General features: G+C 39.6%; 1 protein-coding gene across 4 annotated transcripts; it reads left to right on the forward strand.

The window, feature by feature from the left end:
• The first annotated feature begins 3,022 nt into the window (after window positions 1–3,022).
• LOC109430713 (heterogeneous nuclear ribonucleoprotein 87F) lies at window positions 3,023–16,177 on the forward strand. Of its 4 annotated transcripts, none has more exons than XM_029857439.2 (5): window positions 3,023–3,366; window positions 11,857–12,331; window positions 12,641–13,153; window positions 13,213–13,340; window positions 15,834–16,177. In XM_029857439.2, exons 1-4 carry the CDS (start codon window positions 3,316–3,318, stop codon window positions 13,275–13,277), a joined length of 1,104 nt encoding a protein of 367 aa, XP_029713299.1. In that variant the 5' UTR covers window positions 3,023–3,315; the 3' UTR covers window positions 13,278–13,340; window positions 15,834–16,177. The 4 variants fall into 4 exon arrangements, with proteins under 4 accessions (XP_029713299.1, XP_029713301.1, XP_029713298.1 ...); XM_029857441.2 differs by having other exon boundaries at window positions 12,641–13,135; XM_029857438.2 differs by lacking the exon at window positions 15,834–16,177 and adding an exon at window positions 13,804–15,333.
• Window positions 16,178–20,309: the final 4,132 nt, after the last annotated feature.

Consider the following 20,309-nt stretch of genomic DNA (forward strand, 5'->3'; position numbering starts at 1 on the left):
GACGTATACCCGCATAGAAATATATCGTTCAAGCTATCGTTCATATCATAAGAATTTAATTCGTGGAATGATTATTACAACAGCAACGATGGGTTTATGATTCGATGATTGAAGTTTCTGAATTGACATTATTCAATACTTTACGAGTATTATTACACTTATGATAACGATACCATTAACGATATATGAATAATTGTTTATCTTTCCTTTTTGCAAGTTCGACGATTAATTTTACTGCCCATAACTGCATATTTGTAACATTTGCAGTTTTTGTCAAAATTGAGTTGATACCGGGGCTCATCTCCAAATCATCAGTACTTTCATCTATCCAAATGAACTTTACAAGTTTGTTCCAAAAAATGTGAAAAAAATACCAAGTCGTTTTGTCTCATTAACAAATATTAACGAATGTAACCGCATAACAGTCACACTGGAAATACATAACGTCTCATAATGTACAACCAATCATATTTTGCTCTAATATTTTTTTGAACTATTCGCCCAGCATACAAGAAGAGCTGTAGAAGATTTCATTGCGAAGTAAATTACTTTGAATTTTTGCCAAATTTTAGAAATTTAGATCCTTTTCCATACTAGTGCAAGTTGCAAACTTTGAGCTCAATTTTCTCCAATGCCTACTTTTGTCGAATGTGACTGTTATGCAGTTATGGGCAGTTTAGCTTTCGTGAGTTTTCACAATGTTTAAACAATACAATGGCCATAGTAAGCATGAAATGCACATGTTGTTTCCATATTGTGTGTAATAGTGACAGGATTCGATACTTCTGAGCAGACAAAATAAACTGCACAACATTGATAGCTCCAATTTGCTCTACCAGAGAACGCGTTGTCACCTCGGTTGTCACTAAGAGCTGCTTCGCTTGACGGATGCTGTTTCCATGCCTGCAGCTTGTTTCGGCTAATTACTGCAAACTTACCGGATCACATGCAAAACCGGAATCTCCAAAGGGATTTTCAGGGGATTTTTCCACTGGAGCTACTGTCTTCATAGTAAAGACTATAAATCTTCCCCTCGGTTCTCCTCGTTAACTGCTTAATCACCTTCACAACACCATCGAATTTCAGTCAACCGCGAGCACAGGTTCCACATGGTGTAGTGGATAAACACCGTGATCTTTCGGAAACAACTTTGGCCACGGCAATTTGTTCGATTCCCGTTCCAGTGAATAAAAAATACGACGAAAGTAAACAATGATTCAGTTAATCGTGAGCAAATTTGACAGTGCCCGACAAATGCCCGCAGGGGTGTACATTTTTTCGGGTCGGTAAAACAGATGTGGTGAAATATTTCCGTTTTGTTTTTATTATTCGTCGTATCATAAAGTTAATGATAAAGGGATTATAACATCTATGATTCCGCAAAATTTTTGTTCGAGAAAAATAGCATTTTTGAATGGTAACAATACTTAACAACCCATTCGGTCTATCATTCAAACTCCCAATATGATAAGTACTATCTGTTGCCGCTGGGAGCACTGCCAGCGATCCGAGCTGTGGACACATATAATTAGAACAATAGCTGACAGGGAAGAACGCCTGTCATCGTATAAAGTCAGAACTGAGGGATGAAGAAGCTAGGGCCAGTTTCCTAAATTTACTATTCTTCTTATATCTAATTGAATTTGTTATTCTACCTAAACATACAATACGAGTAAGTGACACAATCCTTAAAACTAGTGAACTCTTAGAACTATTTAAAAATGAACTATTTACAGTGTGCAGAAGTTTATATTAACTGTAGCGTCGGAAGAACAGACCGCAGTGGTACTGCATAATGACACCTAAAGTGTAAGAAACATGAATTCATTGTATGGTAAACAAATATTTATTAATAAACCGCCTTTTTGCAGTTTAAAGCTGCACGAAATCGTCAACTTCAAGCGTTTTAATGTGCTGCTCACAACTCGGTGTTTCGATGCTTTTCTGGGTCTGTTCCGCGCCAACACTATCCTTAATATCATATGTCGTATCAGCGATAAATAATCCAGTTTATGATAACATGAATAATAAGAAAATGATACACTGTAAAACTGGTGTATGATACCGTTTTATTCGGGGGGTAAAAAAGCTCCATGTTTTGGAAATTTTCCGGCCGGTTCAGCTTTAAACACAATGCTAAGAAAATATACAAAAAAAAAATCATATTTATCGTTACATTGACACTAAAATTTTATTTTTACTAAACAATTTCAATACATTCTCTTTATAGCTATAAAATAAAAAAGATATTTCTGCCGTACAGCACGGAGCTTCGAGGTCGATTGGGTCACTTTAAGCCTTGTTCTGCGACATATCTTGCGATGCTCGTCCTCACGGATGTCCATCGTTTTTGGCGATTTGACGTTGCTCGTTCCTAAAAAGCAATTGACGTAGGCTTTAGGAAAAGATATACTTTCAACGATGGATGGATTGTGAATAATCTGAAACTTACCTTCCAGCTCCCGGAATGCCTTCCATTTGCCTTCCTTAATGTCGCCCGTGAACCACTAAATTTCGTCCGCATTTCTCAGTATGTTGTCTTAGTTATTGCACGCACATTAATCATGCAGCCATCAGATTGCTCTGCACATAAGTGTTTTTAAAGAACTTAACAAAACTAAAACCCGATAAATCCGAGACAATTCGGAAAATGGCGGTGTTATTTTTAGGGGTATTTACTGTTTACCCTTTGTATGGATGGACGGCTGAACTTCAAAATGTGGAAAAAACACCCATTATTTGAAACTTGAAAAATACCCATTATTTGACAGCTCAATACTGAAGCAAAAAATGGGTACTTGAGACTCATTGATAGGGTATTCCAGAACTAGCGTGTAAGCGAGATTTCGTCTTTAATTTTAGGACCCTATTTTAATGGTATTTTTTCTCCCGAAAATAGGGTTTCTCATATTATCGTGCATCGTAGCTGCGTACTGACACATTTTGACGTTCTTCCATTTTCCTTTTCGTAAAGCCGGCACCGCACGACAGGAGAATCCATCTCCATCACCATCATCACTCACTCACAACTGCACTTCGGGTTTGACTTTCGTTCGGTGTGGATCGACGACGCAGTGGTGGTGATTTTTTGACGCGTGTGTTTTCTCGGGACTACCTATAGAAGAAAAAAGTTGCTGCAAGGTTTTTCGTTTGCTGAAAAATCTGCATTTCATCGTTCGATTCGCTGTAAAATCGGTGAAGTTTGGTGGTTTAGATTGTCCAGATCTCAACTGCAGTAAGGAACGTATCGATTTCGTTCGATTCGACTGGAATTTTCGCATTTTTCCGCAGAAGCCGACCAATAGTTTAATCATCATGAGTGAAAAGGAACACCAACAAAATGGCGATCACCAGAACGGAGATGAGGTAAGTAAATTGCTTTTTAGTAGTTTTTTGAGAAATTTAGCTACCTATTTGATGGAAAAGATATGTGCTAGCTACTTTTTCAATGGCGGGTGTGTTTATGAGAAGAATTGCAAATTTGAAATGCGAAAATCAGTTCAACGACCTGAAGATGCGCTAATCAGCGGCATTTTGCCGCCATGTTGAATCTTCTCTGCCGGAAAGCGGTGCGCGGTGTGACGCGGCGTACCGTAGAATAGGGTAACTTTGGTTGTTTTTGATTTAGGGCAAGGGGACCTATTTTGGGACAATTGCTGCAATAACTCAGTCAATTTTAAACCAATACCTATAGGTATTGGTTTAAAATTGACTGAGTTATATATTGTTCAAACAGTTGAAAATCGAATTTTTTGACACGCGAAAATCCATTTTCTCCTAAATAGTGCGTCGCACGTACGTTGGTCATAGTGCGCTGAATAGAGGACCAGGTCCGCTAATCCAGCGCACAATATCCGGCGTTAGGTTTCGCATATGGATTTGTTGAAAAGTCGATTGGGCGCTGTCCATAAACTACGTGGACTTTTTTTTAGGCCATCTTAGTCCACCTCTCCCCCCTCTGTTCATAAACATTTTTAAAAAATTGTATGGAGCGTAGAATTTGGCCAGACCCAGATGCAAAATACTTCCAGTATTGCAGTGGATCATACGAATAATGCCATATATGGCAGAAATCCTGCTCCAAGGATGATAGAAGTCACCCTATTTTACAGTAGTTTTCTTTTTGTATCACACTTTTGGTTACCACCACAACCCTGTCTACGCATTCAATTTCGACACTGGAGGTTTGGCTTTCTGTTTCAACATCTCTCCCTTCGAGGGGGTTTGCTCACACAACTCCCTCCGCCGTTTAAAATTCATTCACTCAGTGCAGCGGGTTGAGCAGAGGGATGACATCATTTTGCGAGGCAAGTGTCTGCTTATAATAATTTCGGTTTGTAATTTACCCTCGACTTCACTAACTCTTCAGTAAAATAATCCAATAAAAGCAAATATAGATTTTACAATGCAGGTTTGTTCCGTTTTTGTCTCTGAAAATTTTATCAAAATTTTTCACTAGAGTACATACTAGGTAGTTATTTGAAGCTTAACATGAATCTTGATGCAATGCATCTTCTTTGGATGAATTAGAAGTAACAATCCTTGATGACATAAAATACGTATGCTCCACATTAGCTTACAATACATTTTCTTTCAGCTGTAAATAGTGCATACTTCATGTTTTTTCTTACGTGTAATTTTACTTCTTTTTTTGTATCTTAGAAAAATTTAAACCATCTATTAAGTATACAACAGGTAGCTAGTCATGATAGATCAATAGTAGGTGAGATATGCATATAAAACCATCAAAGGTCAGACCTCCATTAGTATTCCTTCCGTGGATTCTTCTTGATTCCCCAAGAACTTCCTTCTGGAAATTCTTAAATTTTTTATCTAAAATTCAATCGTTTGATTACTTCAAAAATGAAATCTTCCTTCAGTAACTTTTGCTAGGAACTCCACCTTTTTTTTCTTTCTCCAGATTCCCTAATGGAGTTTCTTCAGGAAACATTTCAGAGGTTCTGGGTATTTAAGAGTTAAGTCTGTTAGAAATTAGGGCAAAGGATCCAAGAATTCGATGTAGGGGTTTTCTCCAGAAATTCCCGAAGTAATCCCATCAATGTTGAGTGTTATCGCACAAGGAGCTCTTGAAGAATTGCTTGAAAGGACTCCTGCAGAAGTTTGGGGATTTTCAGGAGGAATTGGAGGATTACCAGAAGTAACTCCCAGGAGAATGCTGTAAGGAACCGCAGAAGGATTTGCAGAGAGAATTCCTCGATGTTTCCCATAAGTAACTACTGGAGGACTCGCAGGAGCAATTCCTGGAGGTTTCCTCGAACAAACTCCTTGATAATGCCCAGAAAGAACTCTGGGAAGAAACGCAGCGCAGTATGAAACTCAGGAAAAAATCCAAAAATGAATTAAGATAGAATTCACGAAACTCTCTTGGAAATATTAAAAATTGGAGTGGAGAAATTTTTGGATGAGTCAGAGAATAATTTCCTGGAAAAATATCAGAAGAAACTCTTTAAAGAATCCCAGAAAGAGTTGATGGAATCCCAGAAAAGTTGTTGGTGGAATCTTAGGAAAAAAAATCTAGGGAATCCCTGAGGTAACACCACGAGGTAAGGGAAAGAATTTCTGGAGGGATTTAGGAAAGCAATCACGGAAAAAATTCCGTAGGTAATCCTGAAGAATCGGAGGATATCTTGTTGTAATTTCGGAAGCAGTCTTGGAGTGAATCTAAAAAAAACTTCAATGAGGATGTTTTGGATAAAATCCAAAATGATTTTTATAATGAATTCTGATTTGCATAAGGCAGCATCCATTTATTACGTAACGCTAAAATCAACATTTTTGGACCCCCCCTCCCCCCTCCGTAACGCTTTTTTGTATGAAAACCCAAAATTTTTTGAATGGACCGTAACGCTCGGTCATACTCCCCCCCCCTCCCCCTAGAGCGTTACGTAATTTGTGGATGGCGCCTAACGTGGCATCCCATACATAAAATATTTGAGGTCTCATACTAAAAATGTGACATAGGTGATAAGGGGTGTGAAAATGGTCGATTTTTGCGTGACATAATTTGTGTATCATCCCCAAGATGGATAATATGGTGTAAAAGGGCCGTTCATACACTACGTAGACTTTCTGGGGGGGGGCAAAGTCTACGTTCCATACAAATTACAATTTTTTTATATGAACAAAAGTCTACGAGGGGGGAGAGGGGTCTGAGATAACCAAATTTCGGTCTATGTGGTTTATGAACAGCCCCAAAGGTTCGTTAAAAGTTGTGGAGCGTGTACCTTTGTTTCAGCAGTGGCACCGCAAGAACCAATGCTTCGCTCAAAAATGCCTGAAACACCGTGGACAGATGTGGGTGGCTATCGATATCCTAGGACACCATCAGGACACAATTTGCTAGTGTTGGTCGATTATTTCAGTAGGTTCACGGAAGTCATCGTCATGATACCAATAACAACAGAATTTACCGTTAATGCACTTTTAGAGACGTCAGTCGATTAGGAATTCCGGAAACAATCCGATAATGGGCCACAGTTCATCAGTGAACCATTCAAAGTTTTTTTTTTGTAAATAATACGGCGCAACTCATCAATAGACAACTCCATATTGGCCACAGGCTAATGGCGAGGTAGAAAGAATGAACAGTACAATACTGAAACGCCTTCGGATAAGTTAAGAAAAGAAGTGTAAACACTGAACGTGGGATTTGAGAAGTTTCCTGCTGATCAACACCACATTCTATCACTGGAATCGCACCATCAGCACTGATGTTCTCAAAGGTTTTGAGGGATAAACTGCCAAGTCTACAGTTTCCAGCTGGTATTGTATCCAGAGGCGTCTCGTGACCCGTAAAGCTGACTGTGCACTTGAAAAGTTTTCACATGGGACTGTAATATGAATGGAAAACAGCAGGAACCTGAACTCCGCTAGACAAGCGAATCTACCGACGATTTCGTCGAGAAAACTGCCTTGTTGTTTCAATTGATGAAACAGAGGGTTTTCTACCGTCATCAGTTTAAGCCTCCTTAGTCTTTGCTCGCTCAGTGTAACTGAAGATAGGTTCTTATTCTTTTGAGATGGAAAAGCTTCTTCCAACGGATTTCTCCTTCAGAGAAATAAGCAGATACGTTTCTGAGGAGACGTCTTCCAAATTGTTCTTAGTAAGCACCTTAGCTATCTCTGCGACTTTTTTCGTGTAAAACATTCTCAGCTCATCGGTCAGCATTGGGAAGCGAGAGTAGACATTGCCCACCAATTGTCAAGGGAGGTTTTCGGAATAACTTTTGAACTTCGAAGAACCCACTCAGAAGTGGATAACTGACACTGAAGAAGTGGAACGCCCATTGCACAATTATGGGTCACTCTGTAAAAAACTATTACTAGTCAGTCTGTTCTCTATGCTATTCAAATAGAATTTAAATGAAATTGACCCACGTGAGTAACCCATGATTATGCAATGATTGTAGTCGAAACATGCGTAACTGTTTAAGGGCTCCAAGGGTTAGCATTAGAGGGCGGAATTAAAAGTACAAATCTGAGTACACTCAATCGAAGAGGGTATTCTACCTAGATGATTCGAGAAGCGGTACAAACTTTTCCTCATTCGACCGCCTGGCAAACGAATTGCGGGAGTAGATTGTTTACGATATCGCGCTCCATTTTCCTTTGAATGTTGCTAGAAAATTAAACCGTACGCAACGTGCAACTAGTAGTGAATGAAAATGCCACCATTCAGGTCCACCCAAAGGCATACACGCATGCCAAAAGAGTGGATGGGCGGCCTCCGTTGAATGGTACAAGTTCTCTCGCTCTTTCGCCTCGCTCTCTTGCTGAAGCATACAGTAGCTCAAATGCGACGTTGCCAAACTTAGCAGCTTCCCCGCGAGCGCAAGCTTGGTGTAAACAATCTTTCCTTTCCTCCGCCACCGATGAGGCCCACGTCCATTGGAAGAAGTGCACAAAAATTTTACTAATACATTGCCAAAGCAGCACAGAACAGTCGAACACAAGTAAACACAGTTCTTGCATGCATATACAGCGCTCCAGTGTACTTCTGGAAGTGAACTGAGGCGGGAGATTTTTGGAGATGCTGTCACATGGATGTTTCGCATGCTTCGGCGTGGAGCACTCTGGCAGCGGCAGGGTGGTGGCATAGTGAGATTAAGTTGGAAAATTTACTTGATTCCTATTGGATACGCACTAGTATTTCATAATGGTTTGTTCACTTGAAGTTGTGAACATCAAAAGGATCGAATGAGTAGTTAATATCGTTTGTAGCAAAATGTTGACATTATAGTGATTTATTTTAGTTTTTATCAACTGTGTAGTGAACGCAGTGGACCTATGGACGAGACGCCACTGATTGTATCTGAAGATGGTCGGGATCGTGACTGGGAGAAAAAACTCATAGCAGCAGGAGAATCCAACATTCAGAGGCATGCCAAGAAAAATGTCCTGAAGGAAGGAGATACTGTAGTGGCCAAGCGTATCGTTAAAGATAATAACTTATGGATCGGAGCTCTTCGACATAATTGGCCTCCTAAAGAAAAGTTATGTTTTGTGAAATCGCATTTCGTATTTTAGTGATTGAGTTGTTCCAGATATTTATTCTTATAAAAACCGGGTGAAAAAATCGATTTATCGGTAAATTTATCGAAAAAATGATAATTAAGCTAATATGGAACCGGCATTTCCTTTTCAAACCTCCAAATTTTTACGACATAACCTCTACTTTTAATCGTCAATCGGCAGAGAAGGTGCAGAAGCTGAAATTCGTTCCAAGGAATCTGGAAAGGTAGTCGTCTAATTGTAGGTCACTTGAAGCGATTTGTTGAAGAATGTCAAACGCAGGAAGGCGACAACATCGAAGCAGATGTAAGAGTAGGAGATACCGAAGCAGCTCGTCGTAGTCGGCATGACATGAAGATTCCACCCACAGCATCTTAACTACACTCCAAAAATTATTCACGTCCCTATTACCTGAAAACATATGTGGTTTTCGTCCACCATACTTTTCATGTAAGAATGACATGATTCGAAGGTTAGGGAACTCACAACTGAGAGATATGTGATTACCGGAAATTCATGTAAAACTTACATGGTTTGAATAGTAACTTTGTTCTAATTTTTTATTCAATTTCTAATACTTTAAAAGAGAAATAACAAACACTGCACATAATTTAACTTTCATTTTATCCATTTTTATTCCAAATATGTATAATAATAAATTTGTGAAACAAAACTTTGACGGCAAAATAGGTTCAGCTCTTGGAAGAGTTTTATCAGGCACAACTCCAGTCCAGACCAGGTTTGTTCCTGAAAATACGCTATGTATTTGTAGTAGATATATTATGAGACATCTAAAATCCAGCTAAGGATGATAATTTCACGACTAAAAGCATAAAACTTAACTATTTATTATAAAAAGCAAGTAAATTGCGACGTCACAATGGAAAAGATAAACAAATCGACGCCATGTTGACCACTCACGATGCAAAATCACTCATTATTTTTTTGCATACCTGATAGTCACTGTTACATGAAATTAATGTCAATCTGACGTGACCCCAGGTGCGTTTTACATGAATCATGTGAAAGAAGTCAAAAGAGTGAAAACGCAAGTCTACGTGATTTTTCAAGCCAATTGGACGTGAAGACTTTTTAGAGTGTATTATATCACTAATGTACCATAATTGTTTTATGGATTAAGCACAGATTAAGTAAAGGGGGCATGTAGTATCTCAATAACAAAGTATGTTGGCAGCATCCATTTACGTAATGCTAAAATCGATACTTTTTGACCCCCCCCCGCTTTTTTGTATGAAAATCCTAATTTTTTTGTATGGAGCGTAACGCTCGACCATACTCCCCCCACTCCCTAGAGCGTCCCTAGGGTAGTCAGTCTAGGCGCTGTCCATAAACTACGTACTCATTTTCGCATATCTCAGAGACACCGCCCCAACCCCCCCCCGTAGATTTATGTCCATTAAAATTTTTTGAAATTTGTATGAAGCGTAGATTTTCGGCAGACCCCAGGTTGCAACTAAAAAACGAAAAAACGGCCCTTTTATTTCCTTTTTATTTTTATTTTATTTTATTGATGCACAAGGGGGTCATAGGGCCAAGTCTCCAATGCAAGTCCGAGAACTTGCATTGTCCATAATACACCTTTGAATTTGGGAGTAGGCATAGCAACCTCTTTAGCTCTGCGGCTTTTAAGTTTTGCGTGGCCTTAAGGATTGGGAAAGGTGGGAAATCGATGTGGTGTATTGAGCTGTAAGAGAATGTGTTGTTAGTTAAATGGTCAACGTAATTTACCTTTGGGTCGCTTGTTTGGGGTAAGCGTTTTGAACATACATACTGGTTTTGCCGGGTTGCTCTTTCCTATTTTCGTTCGATCGTATTGTTTTTTGTGGTAGGTAGTTGTGATTAAATTTTGGTTATGTTCTTGAAATGCTGCTTCGTCCTCATCGCCATCTTCATCGAAATACGATAAGCCTATGTCATTTGCTGCCTGCGGTTTCTAGCAAATCGTCTTCGTAGTCCAACTTCACCATCTCCTGCTACAATCGCTTCGTCGCTTTCTTAAATTCGGCTGTCATTACCAATGTCCTTCCAATTCCAACGAACATCCGTCCATATCTACCTCTTGTCTACCGCTGGATTTCCACGTGAAATAAGGTCTTTCAACTTTTTCCCGGGATTTTGTAGATTAGTGCTTTATGCATGCTTCCTTTCCTGAGACTTCGGAGCACGTCTTAGACATGGCTGAGTACAAACAATGCTCATCTCCAGCGATATTTTTAACCAGCATCGCACCATCGTCGTACTGCATTACTTCCATTTTTCACTGCTATCCCTGCTTACTGCTATCACTCATGATACTCAGATACATGAAAATATAAAAGAAATGTTAGTAGCGCTTTTGGTGATACTTTCACGACGGCCATTCAGAATGGTTCAACGGATGCAGATGCGAAGATCATCCCTGCTGACTAGCAGCGTTCATGAAACTCAGTTGAAGATGAAACTTAAAATACACGAACACGAAGAGCAACAAATAGACGAACGCGAATATTCTAAAAAAAAAAAAAGGATCTTCCATCCGATCTTCAAGTGATCCTCACAAGCAGCATCTTTCGTTCAGGCACTTTTGAATGTCCGTATGCAACTTGTTCTCACATGAAATCTGCCTCGACCAAGTTGGCAGAACGCGCCCATACCCCTTTCTGAACCGAAGGGCAGGGAAAAAAAAAAGGCCCTTTTATTTCTTGAATAAAAATAGTATGTATCTCCTTGCACCTGATCGAGGCACGGCGACCCCATTTGCTGATAGGTACCTACCTGTTCATTATTTTATCGATTGTACGTTGCCGCCACGGTTGCTTACCTTCCTTCTTACACGGCGATTTATATCTTAGCCCCTAGTCGGGGATGGTCGTTCTTCGTCGTTTGGCTAGCTGTCAAAAACGGTTCGCTTAGATACCGTAGTTGCCTCGTTGGTATCAGTTTACACGAGCAGACTTGTAATACGCAGACTCCTCTCCTCTTCCCTCAGCGTGTTTCTATCCAGAGAAGGGTGAAATTCTTAAAAGGGGAAAATTAGGACGCCGAATGGTGTTTGTTTTGGGGTTGTGCTTCTTAGGATTGGGATGTGGGATTGGTTTGCTTCATAACAGATGATTGGACTAAAATTTTAAATGTTATGAAAGAATTGTCTCTATATATAAAACACCCAATAGACGACAACAGATTAATAGTTTGTTGTCTATTCGCATATTTAACATAAGCATCACTGTTAGTTTCAGCACACTATTGAAATTATACTATTGAATATTTGTAGTTTTTTCAATAAATCTTTTCATCATAATCATTTTTTTTTTCACCCGCTAGGACATCCGCGAACCGGAACATCTGCGGAAGCTGTTCATCGGCGGTCTGGACTACCGCACCACCGACGAAACCCTGAAGGCCTACTTTGAAAAGTGGGGCAAAGTAGTGGACGTGGTCGTCATGAAGGATCCCAAGACCAAGCGTAGCCGCGGGTTCGGTTTCATCACGTACTCCAAGCCGTACATGGTGGACGAGGCCCAGGCCAAGCGACCGCACAAGATCGATGGCCGCGTTGTGGAACCCAAGCGAGCCGTTCCCCGCCAGGACATCAACCGTCCGGAGGCTGGTGCCTCGGTTAAGAAGCTTTTCGTCGGTGGATTGCGGGATGATTTCGACGAGGAGCATCTGCGGGACTACTTCGGTTCCTTCGGAAATGTCATTTCGGCTTGCATTGTGACCGACAAGGAGAACGGCAAGAAGCGTGGATTCGGATTCGTTGAGTTTGACGACTACGATCCCGTGGACAAGATTATCTGTAAGTATTCGAACGCTTGAGACGGGTTAGTGTGTGACAGTCTCCCGCACCGGACGCTCCTCTGCACGATGGAACGATTCTGAAACTCAGGGGCTGTCAGAGCAATATGTCTTGAACTTGCGATTTTGAATTCTGTGGAACTACGAAATTTGAGTTATTGTTTCAAGGCACAGCGTACCACTCTTTCATAAAAAAGTTAGTCTTCAATTACTTGCTTCTAATCTTTCTGGTAGGAGCAAGACTGTATCAGAATTACTGATGAGATTTTCATTTTGTTTCTCGTCTTTTCGTTTTTTCATCTCTTCTCAGTGCAAAAGAGCCACACCATCCAGAATAAGATGTTGGATGTGAAGAAAGCCTTGCCCAAACAGGAAATGGATCGGTACAAGACCGACGGTGGTCGCGGAGCAGGTGGCGGTGGCGCCTGGGGTAGCCAACCGCGCGGTGGTGGTCCGTCCCAAGGATGGGGACAGGGCGGTGGCCGAGGAGCTGGTGGTTGGGGACAAAGCCAACGTGGTGGCCAGAACGAGTGGGGCAGTAGCGGATTCCAGCAGCAGGGTGGATTCAATAACGGTGGCTATGGAAATGGTGGTGGCTACAGCCAGGGTGGAAACTGGGGCGGACAGGGTGGAAACCCGTGGGACCAAAGCTGTGGCCAGCAGGGAGGCTGGGGTCAGCAGAGCGGTGGCTGGGGACAGGGAGGCGGCAATTTCGGTAACGATTTTGGCAACAATTACCAGCAGGGATACAGTGCCGGCCCAATGCGCACGGGAGGATACCAGAACCAGCGGTCGGCACCATACGGTATGGAGTCGTACGACGGTATTTATGCTCTGTGATAGGCGGGTTTAAAGTTTCAGGGTTTTGATTTATTTTTTTAGGTAATCAAGGTGGGTTCGGAGGAAGCGGCGGTTATGGAAACGCTGGAGGCAACCGTCGGTATTAAACACCTACCTACCGAAGTACAAGCTGACTGAAAGAGGCTGGGACACACGCTCTATTGTGTAAGGTAAATATCTCGCTTTTTGTGTGTGTTTTCGTCTCTATTATCATGTTTCTGTTTTTCTTCGTCGACGGGTCATTGCAAAATCGTAATTTTTTATTCCTCGATGATTTGCATTGTCCGTGGCGTGAAGAAGATGAGAACGTCTTTCTTGCTTGGATGAAAGCAATCCACATTGTTCGTTGGATTATTTGCTGCTCAGGGCCAAGCTTTCTGGCGAAGATTGCTTCTATGCAATACATTGAAGTGGTGTTTTACTTGGCCAGAGGCAAATCATTTAGTCAATCGACGCATCTTTTACTGTCTTGCAATTCCTATCAAATATCACCCTTTTCTGGTGTATCTCACTTTTCGAAACAATCCACGATTCGTAGGATAAAGCCCAAAATTTAATCTTTCTGTCAATGATAGTTGTCGCTACTACTCTAATGCATGATATATATCTTCTTAATTTTTGCCTTTCCATTAGGTTTTGCAAAGAACAGGGAGACAAAGTACAGAAGGTCAGAATCAGTCGAATAAAGAGAGAAATGAAGGTCAAATAGGCGTGTGAGGAGTGATGAGGAAAAGGAAGAAGCCAAAAGATGAAGGAGTATGAAGAGAGTGCAGAAAGGAGAAAGCATTCGTATTTGTTTTATTAAGCTAACCAAGGAAGAGGAAACAACCAGAAACACAAGTATATAGACAAATCATTCAACAGGAAGACGCAGACAGCCAGCAGGAGGATGAGAAGTGATTTTATTGACAGAAGCAGAAGAATCTTTAGTGAGAAGGAGAATCTTTGAGGGAGTGAGAAGAATTGGAACAAAGAAGAAAACCAGCAGCCAGGATAAGAAGCCAGAGAAGTCTAAAGTATCAATCAACGTGCAGAGTCGTATAGAGCACGAGCAGGTTAATTTCTTGGACTGATGATTATATCCAATGTTGCTTCGTCGCCGGCAATCCTCACACCCTCCTAGGCTCGCTTTCTGAGCAAACAGCCCAAGTCCAAGAAGAATATTGCAATGATTCTTCATACAACAATAGATCTCCGACCCTTTATTATCCTACTTATATTAGGATATTCGGGCAACAGTTTTCCCTCTCACGCAATTTTCTTCGTGTGCAAAAAATGATTAGTTTCATTTTTATATAGTGCAGCAGTAAAATCATGCAGAAAAATCATTAAGCAAAATCTAGTTGTAGAGGTATTTAATTTAAGGATCAGTTGTAAGAGAAATTTATCTTTTCTCGCAATATACACAACACATAATATTGATTATCTTATAACGGAAAACAAAACATAGTAAAGGAATGCCTAGATAAGCAAACAAACTCGTAAAAATCGTCCATCAAAAAGAGAATATACAAATACTTTGAAACATACACACACTAAAATAAACCAATCAGATTGAGACTAGTGGAAATCAACAGATGGTAGTGCAGAAATTTACCAAGGGAGAAAAATCTGAGGGATGGCTGAGAGCTTTATCATCTACGCATTGTTTCGAAATTTTCTTTCGAACTTCTTTGTTTGCACTCCCTTTTTTTTTCTCCGGTGTAAAAGTTTGCCGGTGTATTTTTTTCCTTTATTCGCGAAAATTTAGATTTTCGTACATTTTTTTCATTTAAATTTTATTAATTTATTTTTCAGTTTGACTGATAATTACTAAAAGTTTTGTTTCTCTGTGTCCCTGCTTCGTAGTAAAAAAGTTAGAACATCGATCAAATTCAATTAGTGAATGAGATAGAAGTTAAAATTTGTGTAAACCATTATCAAATCCCAAAAAACCACCCCCGCCCCCCAGATTCAGAGTCTCGTTGCGAGAAGGATTCCTAGAATTAGAGAGCAGTCATATGGAGTAGCTAAAAGGCAAAAGCAGTAAAAATCCAAGCAAAAGTTATCTGTACTAACAAGTAGATGAGCAACTTAAGATTTAATCAACTAAATGTTCAAATCAAATAATTTTCAAGATAGTAAAGGAAACAAGAAAGTATAGTAAGAGAACAAACACTTAAACCAGGTTGTTTTTCTTTAGCAATTAGGCGCAAGCGCGCACTAGTAGCCATCCAATTCGAATAGCCTTGCCTTTGATCGATGATACGCCCCTGTCGTTCGCCTATTAGTTTTCTTGTAAATACAGACCGAGCAGAAATCAGAATCGAGTCATGTTTAGTGAACGTGTTGGTCCAGTAAGTCGCATCTTAGAAAACACCATTGTGTTTCTTCGTAATTTCAGTTTTTACTTTGGTTTGTTAGTTGTGAACGATTTATCCAGCTAGGAAGGATGAAAGAACTAGATATTATATCTATTCTCAAAGATTCCAATCGTTCAATTTTTCAAAAAAAAAAAAAAAAATACTTGAAAGAAATTTTATTTCTGTTTATTTATAATTTTTCTTTCGTTTTATTTTTCAAACGCCGCTCAGTAATCACACCCATCATTTGTATATTTTCCGACGCACTAATCATTTCCTTTCTTCTCTTCTTTTACGTTCGGTGTTTTGTTTTAAACGTAGAGTTGCAAAGAGCGCGCTCACCTTTTCGACGGTATCTGTCCGATGGGCCAGACGCGCACGGTCCTGATCTTATGAAACGGGAATTCAATTCAAGGAGATTCCGCCAAGGTAAGTGCAATTGCGTTTAAATCCGTCTCTTGCAGATCACATGACGCTTTGCGAACAGGGAAAACATCAGCGATTCCGGGATCTGTACGTTAATTTGAGATTTTGAGAAATCTGTAAAGTATAGAGTTTTGTAAAGTCGCAGAATGTTTTCTCTACCGTGTATCTTTGTGAAGTTATCTTTTTCAGGAATATCACTTTCCTGTAATAGACGACTGAATAAACTATAGATTTGAAAAGCGTCTAGATTACTTTATTCCGAAATATTCCACACACTAAGCTCAAAGGGAGTCATCTTCGTAACAAAAAGTGCTAAGAACTGCGAACTTGAAGGTATAGAAGGCAAACCTTTCCTTAATGGAAAAATATGATACAACGTGCTTAACAACCCTTTCGAGCTATCATCTTTATGATACAGGGAATACTACAATTATTCACCCTTTCAGCAGTGTATAATACATTTTTATTAGGGTTGTGTATAGCAAACATAGGGTGGCTGCGGGAATTCAAAAACAACTACGTCAGAGGTCTTGTTATAGTTTTTGTTAGTATTGTATATCTGTGCTGTAATAACATTTAACAAACAAAAATATATCTTAGTAAAAGTATTGATCATGCAGTTAAATAAATTACGAGTCACGTACAAACGTTTTGGTTTGACATGGATTTGTTTGAACAAAATTTGCATTTTTCGGTGGATGATGAACTGTGTGGTAAATAATTCTCTCTGACTGAGTACGTCGTAATCAGTCAACTCTTTACGAGTTCCCAGTTTGATCACATAATAATGCACCAGATGAACGACATTGTGTTCCCTGATTCTGATTTCCTGAGAGCTTTCTTCCATCCAATCATCCAAAGTGATCATTGGAACTCAGACGTAAGTCGAAGCTACAAATGGAAATCCTACCTACAAAAGAGCGAGTTAGGTAGGACACCGACAAACTCAAATCAGACGAAGAATGTAGAAACCAGTTCCAGCAGACAGGAGACATTGGACCATCGACTGAGAATCCTCGCAACCAGACAGAGGAAAAGTGGACGAATATAACGGAAGTTTTGAACACAGCTGCGATAACAGCAGTAGATCTAAAGAAATCAACCAGAAAGGGCAGCGGTATCGAAAAAATACTTGGCAAGACAGAAAATTCTTAAAGAACTGAAAGACGGAAAAAACAGATAAGGTAATTTCCGAAAGAATCCTTACTGCAAACTTTGTGGAAATCCCTAAGCCTAGGGACATCTCCGGAAAAATTCTTGAAGCATTTCCTGAAATATCATTGAAAGAATCCGTATTGCAATCTTTGAAGAAATCTCCTTGAGAAATCCATCCTGAAAAAAGTGCTGGGTAAATATCTGGAGCACGTTAAGGAGAAATCACAGCAGAAATAAGTCGATAAATTCTAGCATGAATTCCAGGAGAATTTCCAACAAGATTTTGTAAAAGAATTTCAGAAGCAATACCAAGAGATTTTCGTTTAGGAGTACCAAGAGGTAACCCTGGAAAAATCTCAAAAGATACCCCCGGAAAATCCATAAAGATTGCCCAATTTGGAATTCTAACAGAGATTTTTAATAGTGAAATCTTTAGAGGAATTCCTAATAACTGAAGGCATGAATAGAGGAACATCTTAAGAAATTGTTAGAAGAATCCCTGAAGGAATCCCAAGAAGAATTCTTAAAAAAATCCCCAGGAAAATCGCTAGATTCATTTATTATTATTTTTAAAAAGACACGGACACCGTATTCAGCCAGAGGCTATACCAGGGGGCCAGCGAAAGCCAAAATCATCGTAGCTCACAACAAAAACACGTCCAAAATCGTTTGTGCTGTAAATTGATGCATTACACAATTTCTTACTGATTTATTTGCTATTTCCGCGTTGTCGTGTAATTTCGAACGATTGCACGCTAAAATTTTGAGAACCCTTTGCTAGTTTTATGCATTTTACTTAACCCTTTCCCGCCCATGGTGTCTGTAGAGCACCATAACTTTCAACCCTTGTATCTCTGAAACTAATGAGGTTTTTTGAATGTTTTTAATTGTAAGTCATGATTTCACATGTTGTTCTCTATCTAAAGGCATTACACTAAGTATGCGCATACAAATTCAATGTTTTTGTCAAAAAACTTTTTCACGAAAATCTATTTTTTCGACAAAAAAATAATGACAAACTTAGACGTCTCAATTAATGGCATAGTTATCCTCATGGGTTGAAATAAAAATAGTTCTCTAACAGATTTACAATTTATTTGTGTAGTCATACGTTGAAAAGAACTGAAATGTGTATTTAAACCCTTAATTTGATACAATATGAATGGTGCATATATGCACCACTGGGCACATGGCGTGCAAAAAATAAGCATTTTTTCAATGTAATCATTGTTTGCACCCCATTCTAGAATTCTGGTGGCATTAAAGTTCGAAGTTTTTGAGAACAACTTGTCTCGAATTGTAATGAATTTGTATAAAACTGGTTGGGAAAGTGATATTCTTGGATTGTCAAATGAAGCATCCTGTGATTTGACCATTTTTAACGGGAAAAATCATGAAATAAAGTTCTCCAAATGCCTGGTGGTGCTCTAGAGCACCACCTCATATTTGAGTTGTAATAGCCTTAAACGATAATTTTGGCATAGAAAATAATATTTTGTTCTACCATTTTTAGCAAAAATAATAAAAACTATTTTTAAACACTAAAAGAAGTCATGGGCGGGATAGGGTTAAGTAATAACTTATGGTAATGACTAATTCTCTAATGTCGTGCACATCCCAGATCTGTCAGAGTGCCCAAAAGTGTAAATTTTCCAAACATGTCAAATTCATGTGGACTACGGCTCATCTATTCGTGGTTGACGTCCGCGCTGCCCCGCTGGGCTATACAGACTGAACGAAATCTAAAACATTAGACAACGGACACGACATACATTACGAGCACCAGTGGATACGAGAAAGAAACATTTCTTGCGAAAAGTTTCATCACTGGGAACGGGAATCGAACTCTCACCCTTTGGCATGGTACGGCTATACGCTTGGTGACGTTAACCGCACGGCCACGAGGCTCCACATATTTCATCAGCAGGTTGGCTCCAGGGGCATGTTCTACTCCATTTGGGAAATTTGTGAATTCCGTAGATTTATTCATGGAGTAATATAGGTATGCAATATAGGAATTATTGCAGAAATATCTACAGAATTCTCTGAATAGGGTATTGTACCATTTGGGCAGGTGTACCTATTTTGGGCACTTGTCGCTATAACTAAGTCAATTTCAAACCGATTGATTTGAATTTTTGAACAGAGTTAGATACTGTACGTGCCTAACTCTATACAAAATATCAAATCAATTGGTTTGAAATTGACTTAGTTATAGCGGCAAGTGCCCAAAATAGGTACACCTGCCCAAATGGTACAAGACCCTACATCACTAGAGGAGTTTCTGTAGAAATTACTGGATAAAATACTACAGGAATACCAGCAAGAATTTCTGGAGGAATCTCAACAACAGTTTCTGAACGAATCACTGGCGGGAATAAGCATAAGAATAATGCATGAACAATTCTTAAGGAATTGCCTGAAAAGGTTCTCCTGAAAATTTCTAGAAAAATCTTGGAATTCCAGCCAGAAGTTCCTGGACTATCAGAGCAGATATGTATGAAGAAATCCTAGCAGGATGTCTTGAAAGAATCGCTAGGAAAATCCCTGGAGAAATCCACGTAGCAATTGCAAGAGGAATTCTTGGAGAAACTCCTGGATACATCGCTGTAGGAGTACTTGTAGATATTTTTGGAGGAAGTCCTGTTGGAATACCAGCAAAAGTTTTTGGAGGGGTTCCTGAACGAATGTCAAGAAAAGCTTCTGGAGAAATCACAGGAGGAATGCCTGAAAAAAAAATTAAAAGAAGCATCTGAATGAATCGTTATAACATCCCCGAAAGAATTCCTTTAAAAACTTCCGGCGAAATTCTTGGAGAAATACCAGCAAAAACACTTACAAGAAACGAAGCAAACATTCTTAAAGGAATCGCAGCAAGAATTTCTGGGGGAATCCCACCTCGAATTCCTTAAGAATTTCTAATGGAAAATCCCTGGAAGAATTTTGACAGCTATGTTCGAAGCAATCCAAGCAATCTTATCTACAACATAAATCTCATAATAAATATCTGGAGCAATCCTAAGTAAACCTGGAGGAATCCCAGAGATGCCGGAAAGAAGAAGTAAATTGATTGACTTGTAATCATAACAACAGGTAGCGTTTACTGTTTGTTCTGTTCCAGAGGAAATTAAGAAAAAAAATAGTTTTTAAGCCCATATAGCCGATGTGGTAAGCGCACTTGCAATCAGCAAAACCATGCTGAGGGTGGCGAGTTAA

Source organism: Aedes albopictus, chromosome 1 (genome assembly GCF_035046485.1).
Source record: "Aedes albopictus strain Foshan chromosome 1, AalbF5, whole genome shotgun sequence".
NCBI lineage: Eukaryota > Metazoa > Arthropoda > Insecta > Diptera > Culicidae > Aedes > Aedes albopictus.